Source organism: Sphaeramia orbicularis, chromosome 24 (assembly GCF_902148855.1).
Source record: "Sphaeramia orbicularis chromosome 24, fSphaOr1.1, whole genome shotgun sequence".
NCBI lineage: Eukaryota > Metazoa > Chordata > Actinopteri > Kurtiformes > Apogonidae > Sphaeramia > Sphaeramia orbicularis.
This window is the reverse complement of record NC_043979.1, coordinates 48,518,389-48,536,214: the sequence shown is the minus strand read 5'-3', so window position 1 is coordinate 48,536,214 and position 17,826 is coordinate 48,518,389. Positions and strand designations below refer to the sequence as shown.

Below are 17,826 nucleotides of genomic sequence, written 5' to 3'. Positions count from 1 at the left end.
AAAACTGTAAAAAGTTATTCACACGTTTCACATTGAATTAAATGACTACCGAGGCGTATTTACTTGAGAAAGACTTGCATTTATAATAGGTCCATTGTACGTTTTAAGATATGTATTTTTTTGGAAACACGTTGGTTATTAAAATTGAAAACAATAGATTTATCTTACATGTATCTCAGTGCTGTAGGTTTGGTACAGTGTTTAACCCTTTCATGCACTGTCCACTCCAGTGGACAGTTCTTCTCCAGCTGTTCTCTTGTATATTCATGGGTTTTGTTGTTTTAGTTCCATATCAGCCAACCACAGTGGACACTTATGCACCATCCCATACACTGTAATTCAGATCATTACTGTAACTTTACTGTTCTAGATAAACCTGATCTGCACTAACGTGTCTGAGTGTAAATCAATTGTTATTTGTTAGACAAGAAGTTTTTTTTTTTTGCATATTATCTCCATGAAGTGAGTAATTACTAGCATTAGAATATGTTAAAATGTAAGAAGACATCAGATTAGCAGCATTAAAAATGTTTTTATTTCATTGTTTTCATATCACTTTCTGATATTGGTTTTAAACACACGTTTCTTTACTTCAAAATTAAATGCATGGATATTTTTGTAACTCCATAGAAAAAAAAACTCGATCGCATTGTTTTTTTCATGGCTAAACACTGAAGAAAAAATCTTGACTAAGGTTCTCATAATTCGTGCATGAAAGGGTTAATATATTTACATATAGCCCACTAAAAACTGCTTAGTTCATAATTATGCACAGATGTAGATTTTTTTTTTTTTTTTTTTAATTTTTGCGGCAACCATAACCTGTTCTTATATAATTTTTACTCTTATATTTTATTTGTTGTACAACACTTTAATGGAAATCACTTAAATAAACGTATCATTTTTATTACGTTATCATTATCATCATCATCATCATCAGTAATTATTACATTTTATTATTATATTATAAATATTATAAATGTAGCGCGTTGTTTAGATATCCTCCCACTCTGTTTTAGAAGTGAATTGCTTGTTTCCGATGGAGCCTGAAGTTTTAGCATTCCCACAATGCACCGCTGTAAACGCGCAGCAGAGCGGGGAAGGTTTCCATAGAGACGCAGCTGTCGCTACTCACCGCTGCCAAGATGCTAAACCTACCTGGATAAATAAAGAAGGTTTCAGCCGAGGAGATAACAAGGTGACCGGTTTTAAAATACACCGTCTACGAGGCCGCGTTTATCGGCTTGTGCTGCCGCGAAGTTAATTTTTTATCAAAACAAGACGCGGTTGTTGCTAAATGTGCTTAGTTTGGCAGCTAGCATTAGCATTAGCATAAAGAAGCGTCAGGCTAAACACTGATGATTTAAATATTTCTGAGTCTGAAATGGAAAATAAATACATAAGCATGAATAAAAATGACATTATCTGCATGGTTCACAGGGAATGTTGATACTATTTCCAGAGAAAATAATGCATGAAAGTGGGTTTAGATTTTTAGTTAGGCACTTTGGTTAACATACTAGATAGAGGCATTAAGCCCCATTAACACACCTGTTTATAATTACAAGCCTTTAACACACAGGATTAACTCATTACTATTAGATTTATATCAAGTAAATGTGCTTCATTTAACACCCTACTTCAATATGTAAGTATTATTTACAAATTGTACTCAATGTATGAGAAAGAATAGTAGTTATTGTGCAGTGAAATGGTCCCTGGTGTTTTTAATTAATGTTACAGCTGCATTTATGTGTGTGTTGTACAGTGGTGGAGAAAAGGTTTTGGACACTGCATGCATTTGTGATGCAGCTATTAGAAGTCACACAAGTTATTGAACTCTGTTAAGTAGTTTTTAATTCTCGAGGGCATAACATGTTGAAACTGAAGAATTTAGTTTTCATTTCATTTATTTATTCATTCCAGTTGAAATGATTAGAAAATAGCAGGATGAAGAAAACTTACAGGCCTAATACCTGCTCCTTTCTTTAAAAAATCTCACATCAGATAAGTTGCCGTTACTGCTAATACAAAACAGTTTATATGATTGTCAATAAAATTAACAAATCCAAAATCCATAAGTAAAATGATTTCAGTACATGTTTGTTTTTTGTTTTTTTAAAGCTTCTCTATTCTCTCCTTATACAACCTTTTAAATTGAAAGATATGTGTACAGCTCTTCTCTTCCATTGCCAAAGAATCCCACATTTGCTTTACATTGGTCCTTACCCTTTGTTGTTTAAAATTAAACGTCCTTCTATGTTTTTTATCCTGTCATACTAAAACAAATCAGTCCTTTTCTCGCTCGAAACACAATCAACAATGTCCTTAATTAAGCTAACTCTGTAAATTTAATACACAGTTCATTTGTATGTTACCTGAAATTAACATTGTACATTATTCTTATTGCTCTTTTCTGTCATAAAAACAATGGCTTTGTGTTCCTATGTGTTGGCCCATACTTCAATACAAGAACTCAAATATGACAGAATAAGTGAACAATATAAAATTCTCATTGCTTTATAATCTAACATATTTTGCTTTACTCAATACAGAGATATTTTAGACACCTTTTTTTTTTAATACAAGCAATATGTAGTTTCCTTTTTTTTGTTAACAAGAAACAAAAAAATCATTTGCATTTGTTTGTGTCTGCTGCAGCCACACCTACTGAAACACCAAAATAAGATTTTTCTGCAAATATTTCATGATAACATTTGAGATTGTGTGAAAATTTAAAGGTGTCTGAAAACTTTTTCCTCTACTGGCATTTTAGTGTTCCAAGTGTTTTAAGGTTGAGTTGATTTGAACTACTTCATATAAAGGTTTCTTGACTTGAATTTGTTTATAGACTTGTCATTGACACCAGCAAAGAAGACTTTCTGCTCTTATTCTAGTCACTTGTAACATCAGTAAATGAATGTGAAACATAAATCTATTAGTGTAGTTTTGGTGTAAAATCTGTCAAGGTCATGAAAACTAAAAATGCACTGAAACTTTATTACTATCAATTACAAAAAATCTCTTCACTTACAAATTTAAGTTTTCAATCTTTGTTTTGATTAGTCTTTTCATATACACTTACACCTGTTTAAACTATGAAAAACTACTTTAAAACAGCTATTGGTGATGATAAAATAATCCAATCCAACCTTATTTAAAGCACTTTAAAACAACCTCAGTGGACCAAAGTGCTGTGCAGAAGAATAAATAAAAACTAAAATAAAATAATAAAATACAAGAATAGATTAATATTTGAATGTTTCTGCAACAGAAGGTACATTGTGCCAATTATTTTATTTGTTTGTTTGTTTTTTTCAAAATACAACTTGGTTAAATTAATTTTCAGTGTGTGTATTAGTACTTTTTGAACATTTTGAGCACAATTTCAACAATACCATGATAATAATAATAACCGTGATCATTTTGGTCACAGTAACCGTGATATGAAAATTTCATATCGTTGCATCTCTACATGGCCATTACCGTAATGACCCAATAAAGCCGATAAAGTGCAACTTCTCACATTTCAGAAACCGTTAGAAATTTTCCAATTGGACAAACAGTGAAAGAGTTACAGCCATCCAAACTGTAAATGCACAGGGTGTGTCAGTGATGACACGTCAGGTTGTAAAGGGTTAAAAAGACATGAAAAGATGTACAATTTAAAAACAATGGAAAAACAACCAGTAATTAACAGTCTTTGCTAATGTATCTCAACGATGTAAGATTAAATGAAGCAGCTGCGACTATAAAATACATAGATTATAATTACTGTAATTATACTCCCCTTCCAATAAAAAGAACATTCCCGTTTGTGTCCCGTCTTCAGGTTCAACACCACAGATGTCTCAGCTGTTGGCTGAAGATGAGGTGGAGCTGCAGTCGCTCCTCCAGCAGCTTCTGCGCAGCATCAGCGACAGGATTTCTGCCGCTCCGTCCACTGAATGTGCTGAAGAGATCCTCCTGCACCTGGAGGAGACGGACAAGAACTTCCACAAGTAAGTCTGAGCTGAACTGAACTCAGAAAGTTTGGCGCTCAGACGGGGTGTCACATGTCGGTTTAAACCACAGACAGTGACTTTATTTTATTTTCCCTTTCAGTTATGACTTTGTAAAATACCTCCGTCAGTATGTGGAGAATTCACTGGGAACGGTGGTGGAGGAGGAGACCAAGAACCTGAGCCGAGGGGACGGTCAACACGCCATTGGATCAGGTCACGACACCCTGATCCACGCCGTCACTCGAAAGACCAGGGCGTCGGATGAGTGAGTCTACATGTGTTCCCCTCAAACCCACCTCTGCCTCCCTGTAGTATACCTAACCCTTTCATGCACAGTGGTCACTCCAGTGGTCAGTTCTTCTCCAGCTGTTCTCTTGTATATTCATGGATTTTGTTGTTTTAGTTCCGTATCAGCCAACACAGTGGACGCTTATGCACCATCCCAAACACTGACATTCAGACCATTACTGTAACTTTGCTGTTCTTGATAAACCTGATCTGCACTAACATGTTTTATTGTAAATCAATTTCTAATGTTACTAGACTGTAATTAACAGTTTTCTTAATTTTTTTTTTTTTTTTTTGCATATTATCTCCTTGAAGTGAGTAATAACTAGTATTAGAGTGTGTTAAAATGTGAGAAAACATCAGATTAGTGGCATTAAAAATGTTTTTATTTCATAGTTTTCACACAGTACATCACTTTCTGATGATGGGTTTTAAATACATGTTTCTTTGCTTCAAAAATTAAATGCACAGTGTCCAGCTGAGTGGACATTTTTGTAAAAAGATGAACATCCAAAAAATAAGAGGTGTGCAGGATCCCAAAATTAACGACCTGTGAGCTCCCAAAACATTTATTCCACAACATAATGTGACATTTGGGGCTGAGGCCCTTCAGTCTGCCAATACACAGCCCTATACGTAATATGTAATTATATCTACATATGAATTGTATGTAATTATATATAAATCATAAAAAAATCCCCATGTTAGTCTGGTGGGGTGACTGAACACCCCAGAAGGACAAAGCGACGTCTGCCTCCAAGGACAACTGCGCCACGCTACATGTGATCCACTCTTGTTGAGTTAGAAGAGTACTGGGAGGGAGAAAAAGAAATAAGTTGACAACTAGAAATTACGAGCACTTAAGCAAAACTGGGGTGACAAAACCCCCCCAGGGGACTAACGCAAGGTTAATATTAACTCTGCAGGGTTAGTTGCCAAGCCAAAGCTATATACAGAGAGGTGACACATCAGTATATGTATTCCTGTAGATATGTTTGACCCCAGCGATGAGGTGAAAATGACCCTGGAAAGTGCTCGAAAAATGTGTACAAACCCTGGCTTTTACTCTTATTTCACTGGTCTACAAGGAAAACGCTTCCAGAATAAAAGTAATGAAATTTTACCACATGAGAGTCACTGATAAAGAAAAATCCAGTCAAAAATGCTGGTTGGCTGAAGTTTCCAAGATCCAGCCTTGGGTCAAAATGTGAAATTCAAGAATTAATGAAAGAATGGGTTTGACTCAAAAGGAATATTTGTCTCAGAGCTACAAGATCCACTTCCAAACACTGTCTGCACATTAGAATACATTCACTTTACAGGTTCTATTTAGTGGAAGATTTATAAAACTATTATATAAATGTACATAAACCAATATATATGTGTCATAACACTTCATCATATACCTTGAAAACATCAGCAAACCGGCACTTTTGTCATTTATTTTCCAATTAATCTTATCAACATTTAGCACATTTAATCTGTGAAGCAAATCATTTCTAAAAAATTGTAGACCAGTGTTTTTCATGAACTATAACATTTTGAAACCATGTATTTGGGCAGTCTACCGTTTGAGTCATGGAACATTAAAGACAAAAAATTACTGGCTAAACTGTTGGCAGCCAGGAAGAAATCAGCTACGAGGAAACGGTTAAAAGTAGAACCGCCCACTATTGATGAATGGATTGGAACTGTCTATGAGATTTACGTTACGGAGAAGATATCCTTTTCCCTCAAAGCTGAAAAAGAAAAAAAATATAATATCTGGTCCAAATGGACTGAGTACGAAAACCAATCAGATCGGATTTCATTCGATTGTATTTGTGTTTTGTGTAAATCTGTCTGCTTTTATGTGAGGTTGTGATTGTATGAGGTGGCGCGCTCCCCTGTTCTGTTTTGTTGTATTAATGTTTCAACCGAAATTAATGGTCCATAAAAAGAAATTCTAGAAGGGCAATATGGATATAATGATCGAAACTTTCTGTATCTATGCTAATGTTTTTTTTTTTTTGTTTTTTTTTTTGAATGATTCTGTAATTAATGTATGTAATGGACATTTGCCTTTCTAATAAAAAGAGAATTAAAAAAAAAAAAAGAACTATAACATTAACCCTGATCAATAACGCACCTAAATGCTTTTTTTTTTTTCTTTGACAGGTACCAGCAGATGATGCAGACGTTGAAAAACACAATGACTCTAGTCGTGGAGTCGCTGATCGGTAAATTCGAGGAGGACCAGATGAGGAAGGAGGAGATGCACCGAGACAAGCAGTCCAGTCAGTCCAACAGCCAGTACAACGACAACTGCTCCGACAGCGACTCCTCCTTCAACCAGGTCAGACCGGCTTTTTGACGTGTTCGGCACCTCCGCACGTGTTATTGATGACTCCTACGTTTATGAAGTTCTGTGGACGGCATTTGGACTGACTGGTGTTCCATTTCTTACTCATTTATGTTTGGCAAACCAGTGAGCGCTATAAAAATACAGTAAATATTGGATTTTCAGCTCTTATTCTGAACATGACACTATTTCCACCTAAGTTCTTTACCAGGTTGATAAAAATAAACATATGATTTGTGTTTCTGTTTGCGTGAAACCATTCATATGCTGATTATTCATGAACAAATCCACCGCGTAACATATTCTTTCAAAATACGGAAAAACTGAAATGGCTCAAGTAGCATGTTTTTTTTTTTTTTTTTTAATACATGGTCCGTTCTTTCTTTCTCGATGTTTTAACTCAGGGATGTCGTTTTAATTCAGGTTCCACATTCAGCCCAATTTGATCTCAAGTGTACGTATATGTACACTGCAAACAAAAAGTTAAGGGTGTTTTTCATTTTTGGGCTATTTTTTTCGTTTGGGATTGTCGCACAGTGCTTTTTACTTTTTTGTGTGTGAATTGAAACACATTTTTTTAACGACCAGACATAGTTTTATTTACAAATGGCAAAAATGATAAAAAAAAAGAAATATCCTTAACTTTTGTTTGTAGTGTATGTCTTATTGTATTATGCGTTTATGTAAATTATATTATATATATGGGCGACACAGTGGTGCAGTGGTTAGCACTCGTGCCTCACAGACAGAAGGTCCTGGGTTCGATTCAATCACCAGTCGACAGGGGGTGGGACCTTTCTGTGTGGAGTTTGTATGTTCTCCTCGTGTCTGCGTGGGTTCTCTCTGGTACTCTGGCTCCTCCCACCCTCCAAACACATGCACTGATAGGTTAATTGGTTAATCTAAATTGCCCATAGGTGCGAATGTGAGAGTGATTGTTTGTCTCTATATGTTCAGCCCTGTGATGAACTGGAGACTTGTCCAGGGTGAACCCCGCCTTTGCCCCTATGTAGCTGGGATAGGCTCCAAGCGACCCCCGTGACCCTAGTGAGGATAAAGCGGGTTCAGAAAATGAATGAATGATAAACGCTGCTTTTATTAATGTTGTGCTGCTGTTACCTGATGACTTTACATATTTGTATTATACATAATTTGAAAAAAAAAAAAAAATGCTGTAGCAAATGATTTAACACATCCAAAACTGTTTTACACAAGTAGCGTCAGCCATTTTTCATTTCACTACGGCAAAAAAAAGCACTTGAACACAGCGCAAACATAATTTCGAATTCTCAAGTGGATAGAATCATCTTCCCGATAGCACCTGAAGGCAGCATTAAACCCAGAGAATGGCGCATAAAACATGTCTTGATTGTAAAACTTAATGTCTAACAGTAGAATCTCTTTATGACTTTTGTTTTATAGCCTTTCATGATTTAGTCTCACCTCCTTTTTTTTTTTTATTCTCTCTAGAGTTATGGATTCATCAGACATGAGCAGCTGCAGGCTTTGACTGAAAAACTGGACTCCAGCCGACCCAAAGAGGTGGGAACGTGATGTCTGCACAGATGGTAATCTGTAATGTATTACAGTTTGGAAGTAACTTGCACAACACTGGTAATGTGGAGCCAATTTTCACATGTTCTTGGAAACAGCGCATCAGAGATATCATTTAGGAAATATTTAAGGAAATCAATTATGATATCACTTTCACCCTTTCATGCACAAATTATGAGAACCTTAATCAACATTTTCTCCTGAGTGTTTTTATTCCTGTTTAGGCATGAAAAAAACAATGCAATTGAAAATTTTATTCTGAAAAATAAAAAAATAAAAAAATTAAAAAAATAATGAAAAAAAATTAAAAATACATAAAAAAAATAATAATGAAAAAAAAAATATCATGAACCTGTTTTTCATGAAGTTGCAAAAATGTCCACTCAGCTGGACACCACACGTTTAATTTTTGACGCACAGAAACATGTATTTATTGATAAATTGTGTGAAAACTATGGGGAGAGCTTGTGATTCTGGGGGTTTATGCTCAGGAGAGATCTACATAATGTTACCAATTCATGTCAGAAAAGATATGTAGTGTCTTAAAACTTTAATAAAGATATGTGTAAAAAAAGAAAAAAAGAACAACAAAATCCATGAATATACAAGGGAACAGCTGTAGAATAGCTGTCCACTGTAGTGACCAGTGTGCATGAAAGGGTTAATACAGATGTATGTATTTATATTGTTTTTCTTTTTTTTAATGAATTGTGAATGTGTATGGACTGTGGAAGTCTCATAACTTTTATAATGTTTAAGTGTTTATAAGATGGAGGCTTTAAAACATGTCATTTCAGACTTTTTGCCTCGACCTGCACCTTTACTGTTTTATTATGACTTTGATCATAGTTATGTATGTGCAAAATAAATCAATAAATGAATAAATGAGCCTTCAGTCCAGTCCCATCACTGTGTTTGTGTTTGTTGTAGGTGCGATGGGAGGCTCTGCAGGTGCTCTGCTGTGCTCCTCCGTCCGACGTGCTGAGTTGTGAGAGTTGGAGCAGCCTTCGGAGGAACCTCTGTGCAGCTCTGGCCGAGTCCGACCCCGACCTCAGCGTGAGTCCACATCGCCTTCATTTACTCAACACAGCGGCGACACAGAAATTATAGTCCATGTCCCAGAAATTCATATATATTTTAACTCTTTATTAATGATTTTTTTTTTTTTACAGATTCAAAAACAAAAAACAAACAGGTCATGAGGTCAAGGGGTTATGAAGATCATATTGCACAAACAACACAGTTTTTACACTTAATGGTAGTTTTTTTTTTTTCCAACTATATTTATTGAACATTTTCAATGAACACAACAGACATTATATCAATTCGTAACAGTCAATGCGCAATCAAGAATGACATATCTGACTGTCAACACCCATCCCTTCCCACCCACCCAACCCACAGGCCAAAAATAAATAAATAAATAAATAAGGAAAAACATAAAAGAAAATCAAAAACAGAAACCATAAATAATGATAAAGGAACTCAAATCGTTAAAAAAAAAAAAGGTAGTATAGTATACAGAAATAAGAGAAGAAAGGAGTTTTTTTTTTTTTTTTTTTTTTACAGATTCAAAAACAAAAAACAAAACAAACAGGTCATGAAGTCAAGGGGTTACAAAGATCACATTGCTCAGACAAACAACACAGTTTTTACACTTAAGGCGTCCATACACTGTGCGATTATTTCGATCGTTGCGCGCAGCTCCATCTCAAACTGTGCGAATCAATGGTAACGTCAGGCTCACCATTCATGTTCTGACACTGTATGGACCGATGCTGGTATGGGACCTGACTGCTCACACCGTAGGACCATACACCAGAGGATGCACCACACCGTAGGACCATACACCAGAGGACGCACCACACTGTAAGACCATACACCAGAGGACGCACCACACTGTAGGGCCATACACCAGAGGACGCACCACACTGTAGGGCCATACACCAGAGGACGCACCACACTGTAGGACCATACACCAGAGGATGCACCACACTGTAGGACCATACACCAGAGGACGCACCACACTGTAGGATCATACACCAGAGGACGCACCACACTGTAGGACCATACACCAGAGGATGCACCACACTGTAGGACCATACACCAGAGGACGCACCACACTGAAGGACCATACACCAGAGGACGCACCACACTGTAGGGCCATACACCAGAGGGCGCACCACACTGTAGGACCATACACCAGAGGACGCACCACACTGTAGGACCATACACCAGAGGACGCACCACACTGTAGGTCCATACACCAGAGGACGCACCACACTGTAGGTCCATACACCAGAGGACGCACCACACTGTAGGATCATACACCAGAGGACGCACCACATGTTCCAGTGTTGGATCTGGAAATACAACGTTAAAATACCAAGGAATCCATAAAAGTGCATAGACAATCATGTATTGGTGTGAGTCACGAAATGGAAGTGCTAAACAAAAACCAATGAGCTGCTTTGGTAATATGTGCCATCATCTGTGAGGAATCAAAAAAGAAGAAAAGACGACCACGTGTTTGGTGCAGGAGTTGTCTGTCCAGACGTGGACAGTATGGGCTGTCATCCTACAGCAAAGGGAACTAGAGGGAAGCTGCAGAAGCTAAACTGCACTAGGACAATAGCCAGCTACTGTTAGCTTGTACGCTACTGTACGCTTCTGTGTTGGTGCATGCACAGTGTGAGAATTTGAGGCCCATGGGCTCGTGGCGATACCCTCACGAGGAGCGAGCAGGATTTCAAACAGCTCCGTTTTCTTTGCGAACACACGATTGCTGGTGGTGAGGTGTTCACGTCTTCTCCTTAGCCCATGTCCGCTGCACCAAACCTCTCACACCATTAGAGGTACATCGGACCCATCCCAGAAAGAGTCGCACCAGTGAGAAATCGTCTGTAAAACCGCACAGTGTATGGACGCCTTTAATGGTTTTACAAGTTTGTCTCACAGGTTTTGTAAACGTGCCATTTTTCCCAAAGTTCTTCACCCAGTTCTTTCTGCAGTCACATCGTGTCGGTCATCTGTTCTAGTAAATGCACATGTTTTACAGTATTGGTAAAGACCGTCATCAGAAATTCATACATTTTTTATAATAAAACTAGTCCATGCATTCATCTGCAGTCGGCTCGATTATTGTAACAGTGTCTTCACAGGTCGACCTAAAAAAATCCATTAGACAACTGCAGCTCATTCAGAACTCTGCTGCTAGAGTCCTCACTAAGACCAGAAAAGTGGACCACATTAGTCCAGCTCTGAGCTCCTTCCACTGGCTGCCTGTCCGTCTGAGGATAGACTTTCCAGTTCTGTTGCTGGTCTGTAAAGCTCTGAATGGTTTAGGACCAAACTACATTAGTGACCTCCTGACCCAGTATGAGCCCACCAGACCCCTCAGGTCATCTGGATCTGGTCTGTTGTCAGTTCCCAGAGTCAGAACCAGACCTGGAGAAGCTGCGTTCAGCTTCTATGTTCCACATGTCTGGAACAAACTCCCAGAAAACCTCAGATCAGCTGAAACACTCAGTTTATTTAAACCCAGGTTCCAGACCCACCTGTTCTCAGCTGCATTTGAGTAGAGTTTGTATTCATCAGTTCAGATCTGCACTGTTCCTTTAAAGCCAAAAGTTTTTATCTGTTTTATCTGCTGGTCTCTTTTATCTGTTTATCTGTTTTACCTATTTATCTGATTTTTGTTTTTGTCTTTCTCATGCCTTCTGCTGTAATGCTTTTAATGTTTTATGTAAAGCACTTTGAATTGTCTTGTACATGAAATGTGCTTTAGAAATAAAGCTGCCTTGCCTAATAAATACATTAACCCTTTAAGCGCCAAAGTTGTGGCAAGTGACATAACTGACTGAAACAGACCATAATAGCTCCAGATAGTTACCAAATCTTGTTCCCACCTCCCACCAATAGGTGGCGGACATGTGCCCCTTCAGTCCTAACACCATTTCAGGGCATGTTTCTATTCAAAGTGAAGAAGTAAATCCAGTTTAAAGGCGTGGTCCTGAACTGGTTTAGTAAGGAAGTAAAGTTGATTTAGTTTTAGTTTGGATAAATAAGGACAGATTTGGATGAAAAGATACTAAAACTGACTGCATTCACTCTCTACTAATGTTTAAGTTCATTTATTTTACGGATAAAATGACAAAAAACCAAAAACACAAAGAAAACTTCCATGTAAATATGTTCCAAGTTAAATTTTACTAAAAGTTACACAATCCAATATGGCCGCCGCCATGTGATGTCACAATATGCAAATTAGATGAGTACATTTACTCCCATCACAGCCAACATTTTTCTCATTTGCAGTTTGACTTTATCTCAAACCACCTCCCAGATGCAGCTTTTTGAAATCTAGATATCAAAATGTAATATTTTTTGAAAAACGCTTGGGCATCTGAAGGGTTAATTTATCTGCAGTTTGTCGGCAATTTCAAGGCTTTTAATTAACGTTAATAAAAGCTGAAGGCTCCGGCGTCTTCCCACACTGTAATTTTAATTAAAAAAAAAACAAGAAAAGATTGTCGGACCAGCATATTTGTTTGTTGTTCAGTTACATTAGAAGATCCATTTCTTTTGCTGATATTGAATTTCCTCTCATTAATTCGTATAGTTAGGAGCTTCACTTTGATAAATACACATCAGTTATTGTTTGAAATAACGCCTCCTCCTCCTTTCACCTCCTTTCATCTCCCTCAGGATAATGTGCTGCAGTTCTTCGCTAAAAGCTTCTCCTCGTCTCCTCTGAATGTGACAAGAGAGATCTACACCAGTTTGGGTAGGTCAGCATTTACCTGCACTAATAATATAATAATAATAAAGATAATAATGATGATAATAATAATAATAATAATGATAATAATAATAATGATAATAATAATAATAATAATAATAATAATAATAATAATAATAATAATAATAACAATAATAATAATATGTGTGTGTAATAATGGTGTGTTGACCCATAAGGACCCAGTGCTACTTTTGTGTCAGTTTTTTCTCTCTATTTAACCTTTCTTATGTAATTTATCATCATTTATTTTAATATTATCATCTGTATTTTGCATTGTTTCAGTCAAAATCATGTATTTTTCTGTATTTAATTCACTGATCACGTAGATATTCAGAAAAAGCTCAGATTAAAGTTGAGGATTATTTGATCAAAAACAGAAAACTGAAGAAAAGGGGACTTTTACCGCAAAGTCTATCAATATCTGTTTTGATGTAATAACTGTTGGAGCTTTAATGAAAATCCACATGATCAGTGAGTTAAATATAGGAAAATGCATGATTTATACTAAAAAAAATGCAGAGGATATTATAATAAATGGTAATAATTATTTTAAAAAAGGTAGTTCTTTAAGGGTTAATTCCTTTGTTTGCTGAATGAATGTGTTTTGTTCTTGATCGCACCTTGAATCCATTTCCCGATGATTCGCAGCTAAAAGCGTGGAGTCGAGTTTTCAGAGTCAGAATCTGCGATTTCCGACCCGCTCCGCCGGCATCGACATCAACAGACCTGAGATCAGCCGTCTGCTCAAACAGGTGCGGCGTCTCCTCTAGCGTGTGTCGTACATTTCCGCCGTTTGCCTCCCGTCTAGAGCGTCCACTATCAGGTCTGATGGAGTCCAACGAGACCTCAGTCTGTTAGCATGCAACATTTAAGTCAGCTGATTTCTACTGTTTCGTGACTATACTGAGGTAGAGTTCTCCTTTACAGTATCGCAGTGGAGGAATCATACAAACAAAGTGATAAAAACAATAAAAAGCCAATTTAGTAAACGATACAGAGCCGCCAAAACAGAACCTGGGACGTTCAAACGGTCCAAATCCATCAGAGCTGCAGTCGGACGGACTCAGAATGCACATTTAGTCTTTTTTTTTTTCTCCACGTGTTCTTTTAAACCTCCAGTCTGTGTCAAACACATTAAAAGGAGTTAATTGTTGTCACTGCGTCTGGAAAAACACCTCATTATCTGTGTGTCCTCTGGTACCGCTGACTCCCATCATCCTCCTCTTCCTTTCCCAGGAGATAAAACACTGCACACACGCACGTCTACATGATAATACTCACGCATCCTACTCACAGATGGATTAATATGGTGTAAGTTATTTATTACATTTATGTTAAAATTAAATATATATAAATATGATTTTTCAACATAAACAAAACACACACTAACATAAAGGAAAAGATCTGTAGCAATTTAACAAATATTTATATATAAGAAAATCACATAATTAGACTGATGTTATATATTTGATCAGTTTTTATCTATCTATCTATCTATCTCTCTATCTCTCTATCTCTCTATCTCTCTATCATCTATCTCTTTGTTAATTGTGCTACTTATTTGTGTTTGTTTTCTTGCCTATTTTGTTCATGTTTAAATACATTTTGTCTCATTTTGTTCATTTTTCACTAATTTTGTTGCATATTTTTTGTCTTTATTCATTTTGATGCTTATATTTATCCATTTTTGTCACTTTTTTCTTATTTTGTTCATTTATTTAAATCAATCTAACATGTTTTCCCATTTATCCATCTATCTTTAGCAACAAAATGTTAATATTCATTTATTCATTGTGCTACTTATTTGTGTTAATTTTTGTCAATTTTCTTACCTTTTTTGTTCAGTTTTTGACTCATTTTGTTAATTTTTCACTAATTTTGCTCTTTTTTTTTCTTTACTCATTTTAATGCTTATGTTTGTCCAATGTTTGTCCATTTTTGGTCACTTTTTCTATCTGTCTGTCATCTATCTATCTTCGTTAAATGTGCTACTTATTTTTTTGTGGGTTTTTTTTCTTGCCTATTTTGTTAATTTTTTAATAAATTGTCTCATTTTGTTCATTTTTCACTAATTTTGTTCCATATTTTTTGTCTTTACTCATTTTGATGGTGATGTTTGTCCATTTTTAGTCACTTTTTTCTTATTTTGTTCACTTTTTTAATCAATCTAACATTTTTTCCCGTTATCTACCTATAGCAACAAAATGTTAATATTATCAGTTTGTTAACTGTGCTCTTTATTTGTGTTCATTTTTTTCCATTTTCTATTTTGTTCAGTTTTTGTCTCATTTTGTTAATTTTTCACTAATTTTGTTGCTTATTTATTATTTTTATCTCTCTCTCTCTCTCTCTCAAAAATAAATAAATAAATAAATAAATAAATATATATTACTAGTTTTATCATATCTTGTATTTTTATCTATATCTTTGTACAACACTTTCGACACTTTGCGTCGTCGTGACCTAAACTACATTGCACTGTAAACATTTCGTCATGCTCTTGTTTTGATTTTGTGTCATTACTAAATTACTGCCTGGTTTTCTTGGTTCAGGTCCGGCTGATGAATGACTTTCAAAAAGAGGTGACGACGTTTTGGATCCGGCATCCAGAGAAGTGAGTCCCACCTGTCATTTATTTACTGTTTATTCACTGTATGGGTTGATCTGTCTCTGTTCCACATGTTGTTGAAGATTTGATTTGATGTTAAACTTACATCCTACTGCATTAGTAAATAGGAAATTTGCGCTCTGTCTCAGGGGTGTCAACCATACGGCCCGTGGGATGAATCTGTAAAATGCAAAAGTTACACTGAATATATTAACGGTCCAGGGTGTCAGACTTATTTTTGGTCAGATTTGATCAAAACAGTAAAATGATAATAGCATAATAACCAACAAAAAAAAATGACAACTCCAAATCTTCGCCTTGGTTTGACGCAAAAAAGTAAAATTACGTCATGAAAATATTTACATTTACAAACTGTCCTTTCACAATAAGATGTGAATAAGCAGAACAAATGTGAACAACCTGAAATGTGGAATGAAAATTAAGCAAATTTAACAATATGATAATCCCCCTATGGTCTTTAAGTTGTGCTGAGACATAATATTGTTGAAATCGCACTTATTTTTCTCAAGAAATTTAAATTGTATGTGGTTGTTCAGGTTATTCACATTTACTTCACTTACTCTGAGCTTTAATGAAAATATACAGGGTGGGGAAGCAAAATTTACAATATTTTGAGGCAGGGATTGAAAGACAGTGTATGACCAATTAGTTTATTGAAAGTCATGAGAATTTAAATCTTCAAATCATATTTTACTGCATTTCTAACGCTCTTGTTGTCTACCTCAAGTTCAATTGCCATTTTTCTCATGGATTTGGTTGGATCCTTTAGGATTTTAGATTTGAGAGCTTTAATAAAAGCTTTGGTACGTTTTTTGTTGCTTCTTCCACTTCCAGACTTCCTGGTAATAGTTTTGCTCATAGTCATTCTCTTCTTTCCATTATAAACAGTCTTTATGGACACTCCAACTATTTTTGAAATCTCCTTTGGTGTGACGAGTGCATTCAGCAAATCACACACTCTTTGACGTTTGCTTTCCTGATTACTCATATGGGCAAAAGTTTCTGAAAAGGTATGGATAATAGTGTTGGGTATGATTATGACATCAGTATATGTTTGGTTTCAAAACAATTGACGTAGTGCCTGCTGAGAAAAAACAACTAAATGTTCATTGTAAATTTTGCTTCCCCACCCTATATATGATCAGTAAATTAAATATAGGAAAATATATGATTTTGACCTACAAAACACTACATTCAGAAGATAATATTATAACATATGGTGGTAAATCACTTAGGAAAGGTTAAATAGAGAGAAAAATTCATTTGGTGACTACCACCAAAGTACCATTGGGTCTGTATAATTTCACACATTTGCTTTTTCAACATCCTTGTTTGAACTAAAACGCTTTTGTTTCATTAGTCTTTTCTTATTTTCTCCATATTCTTGATCTGTTCATTCCTGTGTTTTCGTACTTTCCTTTCAGATACATGGAGGAGGTGATTGAAAGCACCTTCTCCCTGTTGTCGTTTCATCCTGAAAATGGCTCGACTTCGCCAAGGACAGAGAAGTTCCTGGAGCCCGTTCACCTTCTGGCCTTGTTGGATATTAAAGCTACCTGGTTTAAGAAGTGGATGGTATGTACCGGAACCCGACCGGTGTTCTAGTCCAAGTATCCTGTTTTGAGCTTCCTCAGTCTGATCCGTGTCCTTGACCTCCTCAGCATGGATACTACAGCAGGACCGTGGTTCTCAGACTCCTGGAGAGAAAATACAAACCTCTGGTGAGTGATTCGCTCAATAATCAATGCCTCCTGCCGACGCCTTTGTTCTTCTGCAAAGTTCAGCCCGTTCAGTCGAGCCACAGAGCATTGAGCGTCTCTTTAGAACACATGGACTCCACAATCTATAGAGCGCTTAGAAAAAAACGCCGACTGTTCTGGCTTTGGGAAATGATATGAAGCTGGTCCCAACCCTTTTTGTCCAACCTGAAGATAGGACACCAGCTGTTATGAAGGCGTCGTTTTTGTTTCGTTTCGCAATTTCTTGTTTTTTATTGATTTGTTTATTTAGCAGGGACAGCACACATTAATCAAGGTCAAGGTTATTTTATTTGTACCCGTTGGTAGATTTGTTTTGCAGTCTAGGTGATTGCTTTGGTATCACAACAATCCATACGTTGAACATGTAGGACGGGTACTTGATCACGCTTACAGACAGGACAAAAAGTGCTCAGTGTTCCACCATTCATCAGTACAGCAGCATGGATAAG

The 17,826-nt window shown here is 36.3% G+C and overlaps 1 protein-coding gene across 1 annotated transcript in view; it reads left to right on the top strand.

Annotated features, from left to right (window-relative positions):
• Window positions 1-1,174: 1,174 nt before the first annotated feature.
• The window catches only part of LOC115415336 (protein broad-minded-like), a 178,913-nt gene continuing 162,261 nt past the window's right edge, over window positions 1,175-17,826 (top strand). The window contains 11 exon segments of the mRNA XM_030128871.1: window positions 1,175-1,198; window positions 3,833-4,001; window positions 4,105-4,269; window positions 6,450-6,627; window positions 8,104-8,175; window positions 9,118-9,243; window positions 12,895-12,973; window positions 13,637-13,740; window positions 15,541-15,602; window positions 17,042-17,192; window positions 17,279-17,338. Of these exon segments, the coding sequence (XP_029984731.1) occupies window positions 3,847-4,001; window positions 4,105-4,269; window positions 6,450-6,627; window positions 8,104-8,175; window positions 9,118-9,243; window positions 12,895-12,973; window positions 13,637-13,740; window positions 15,541-15,602; window positions 17,042-17,192; window positions 17,279-17,338 (1,152 nt within the window). The 5' untranslated portion in view covers window positions 1,175-1,198; window positions 3,833-3,846.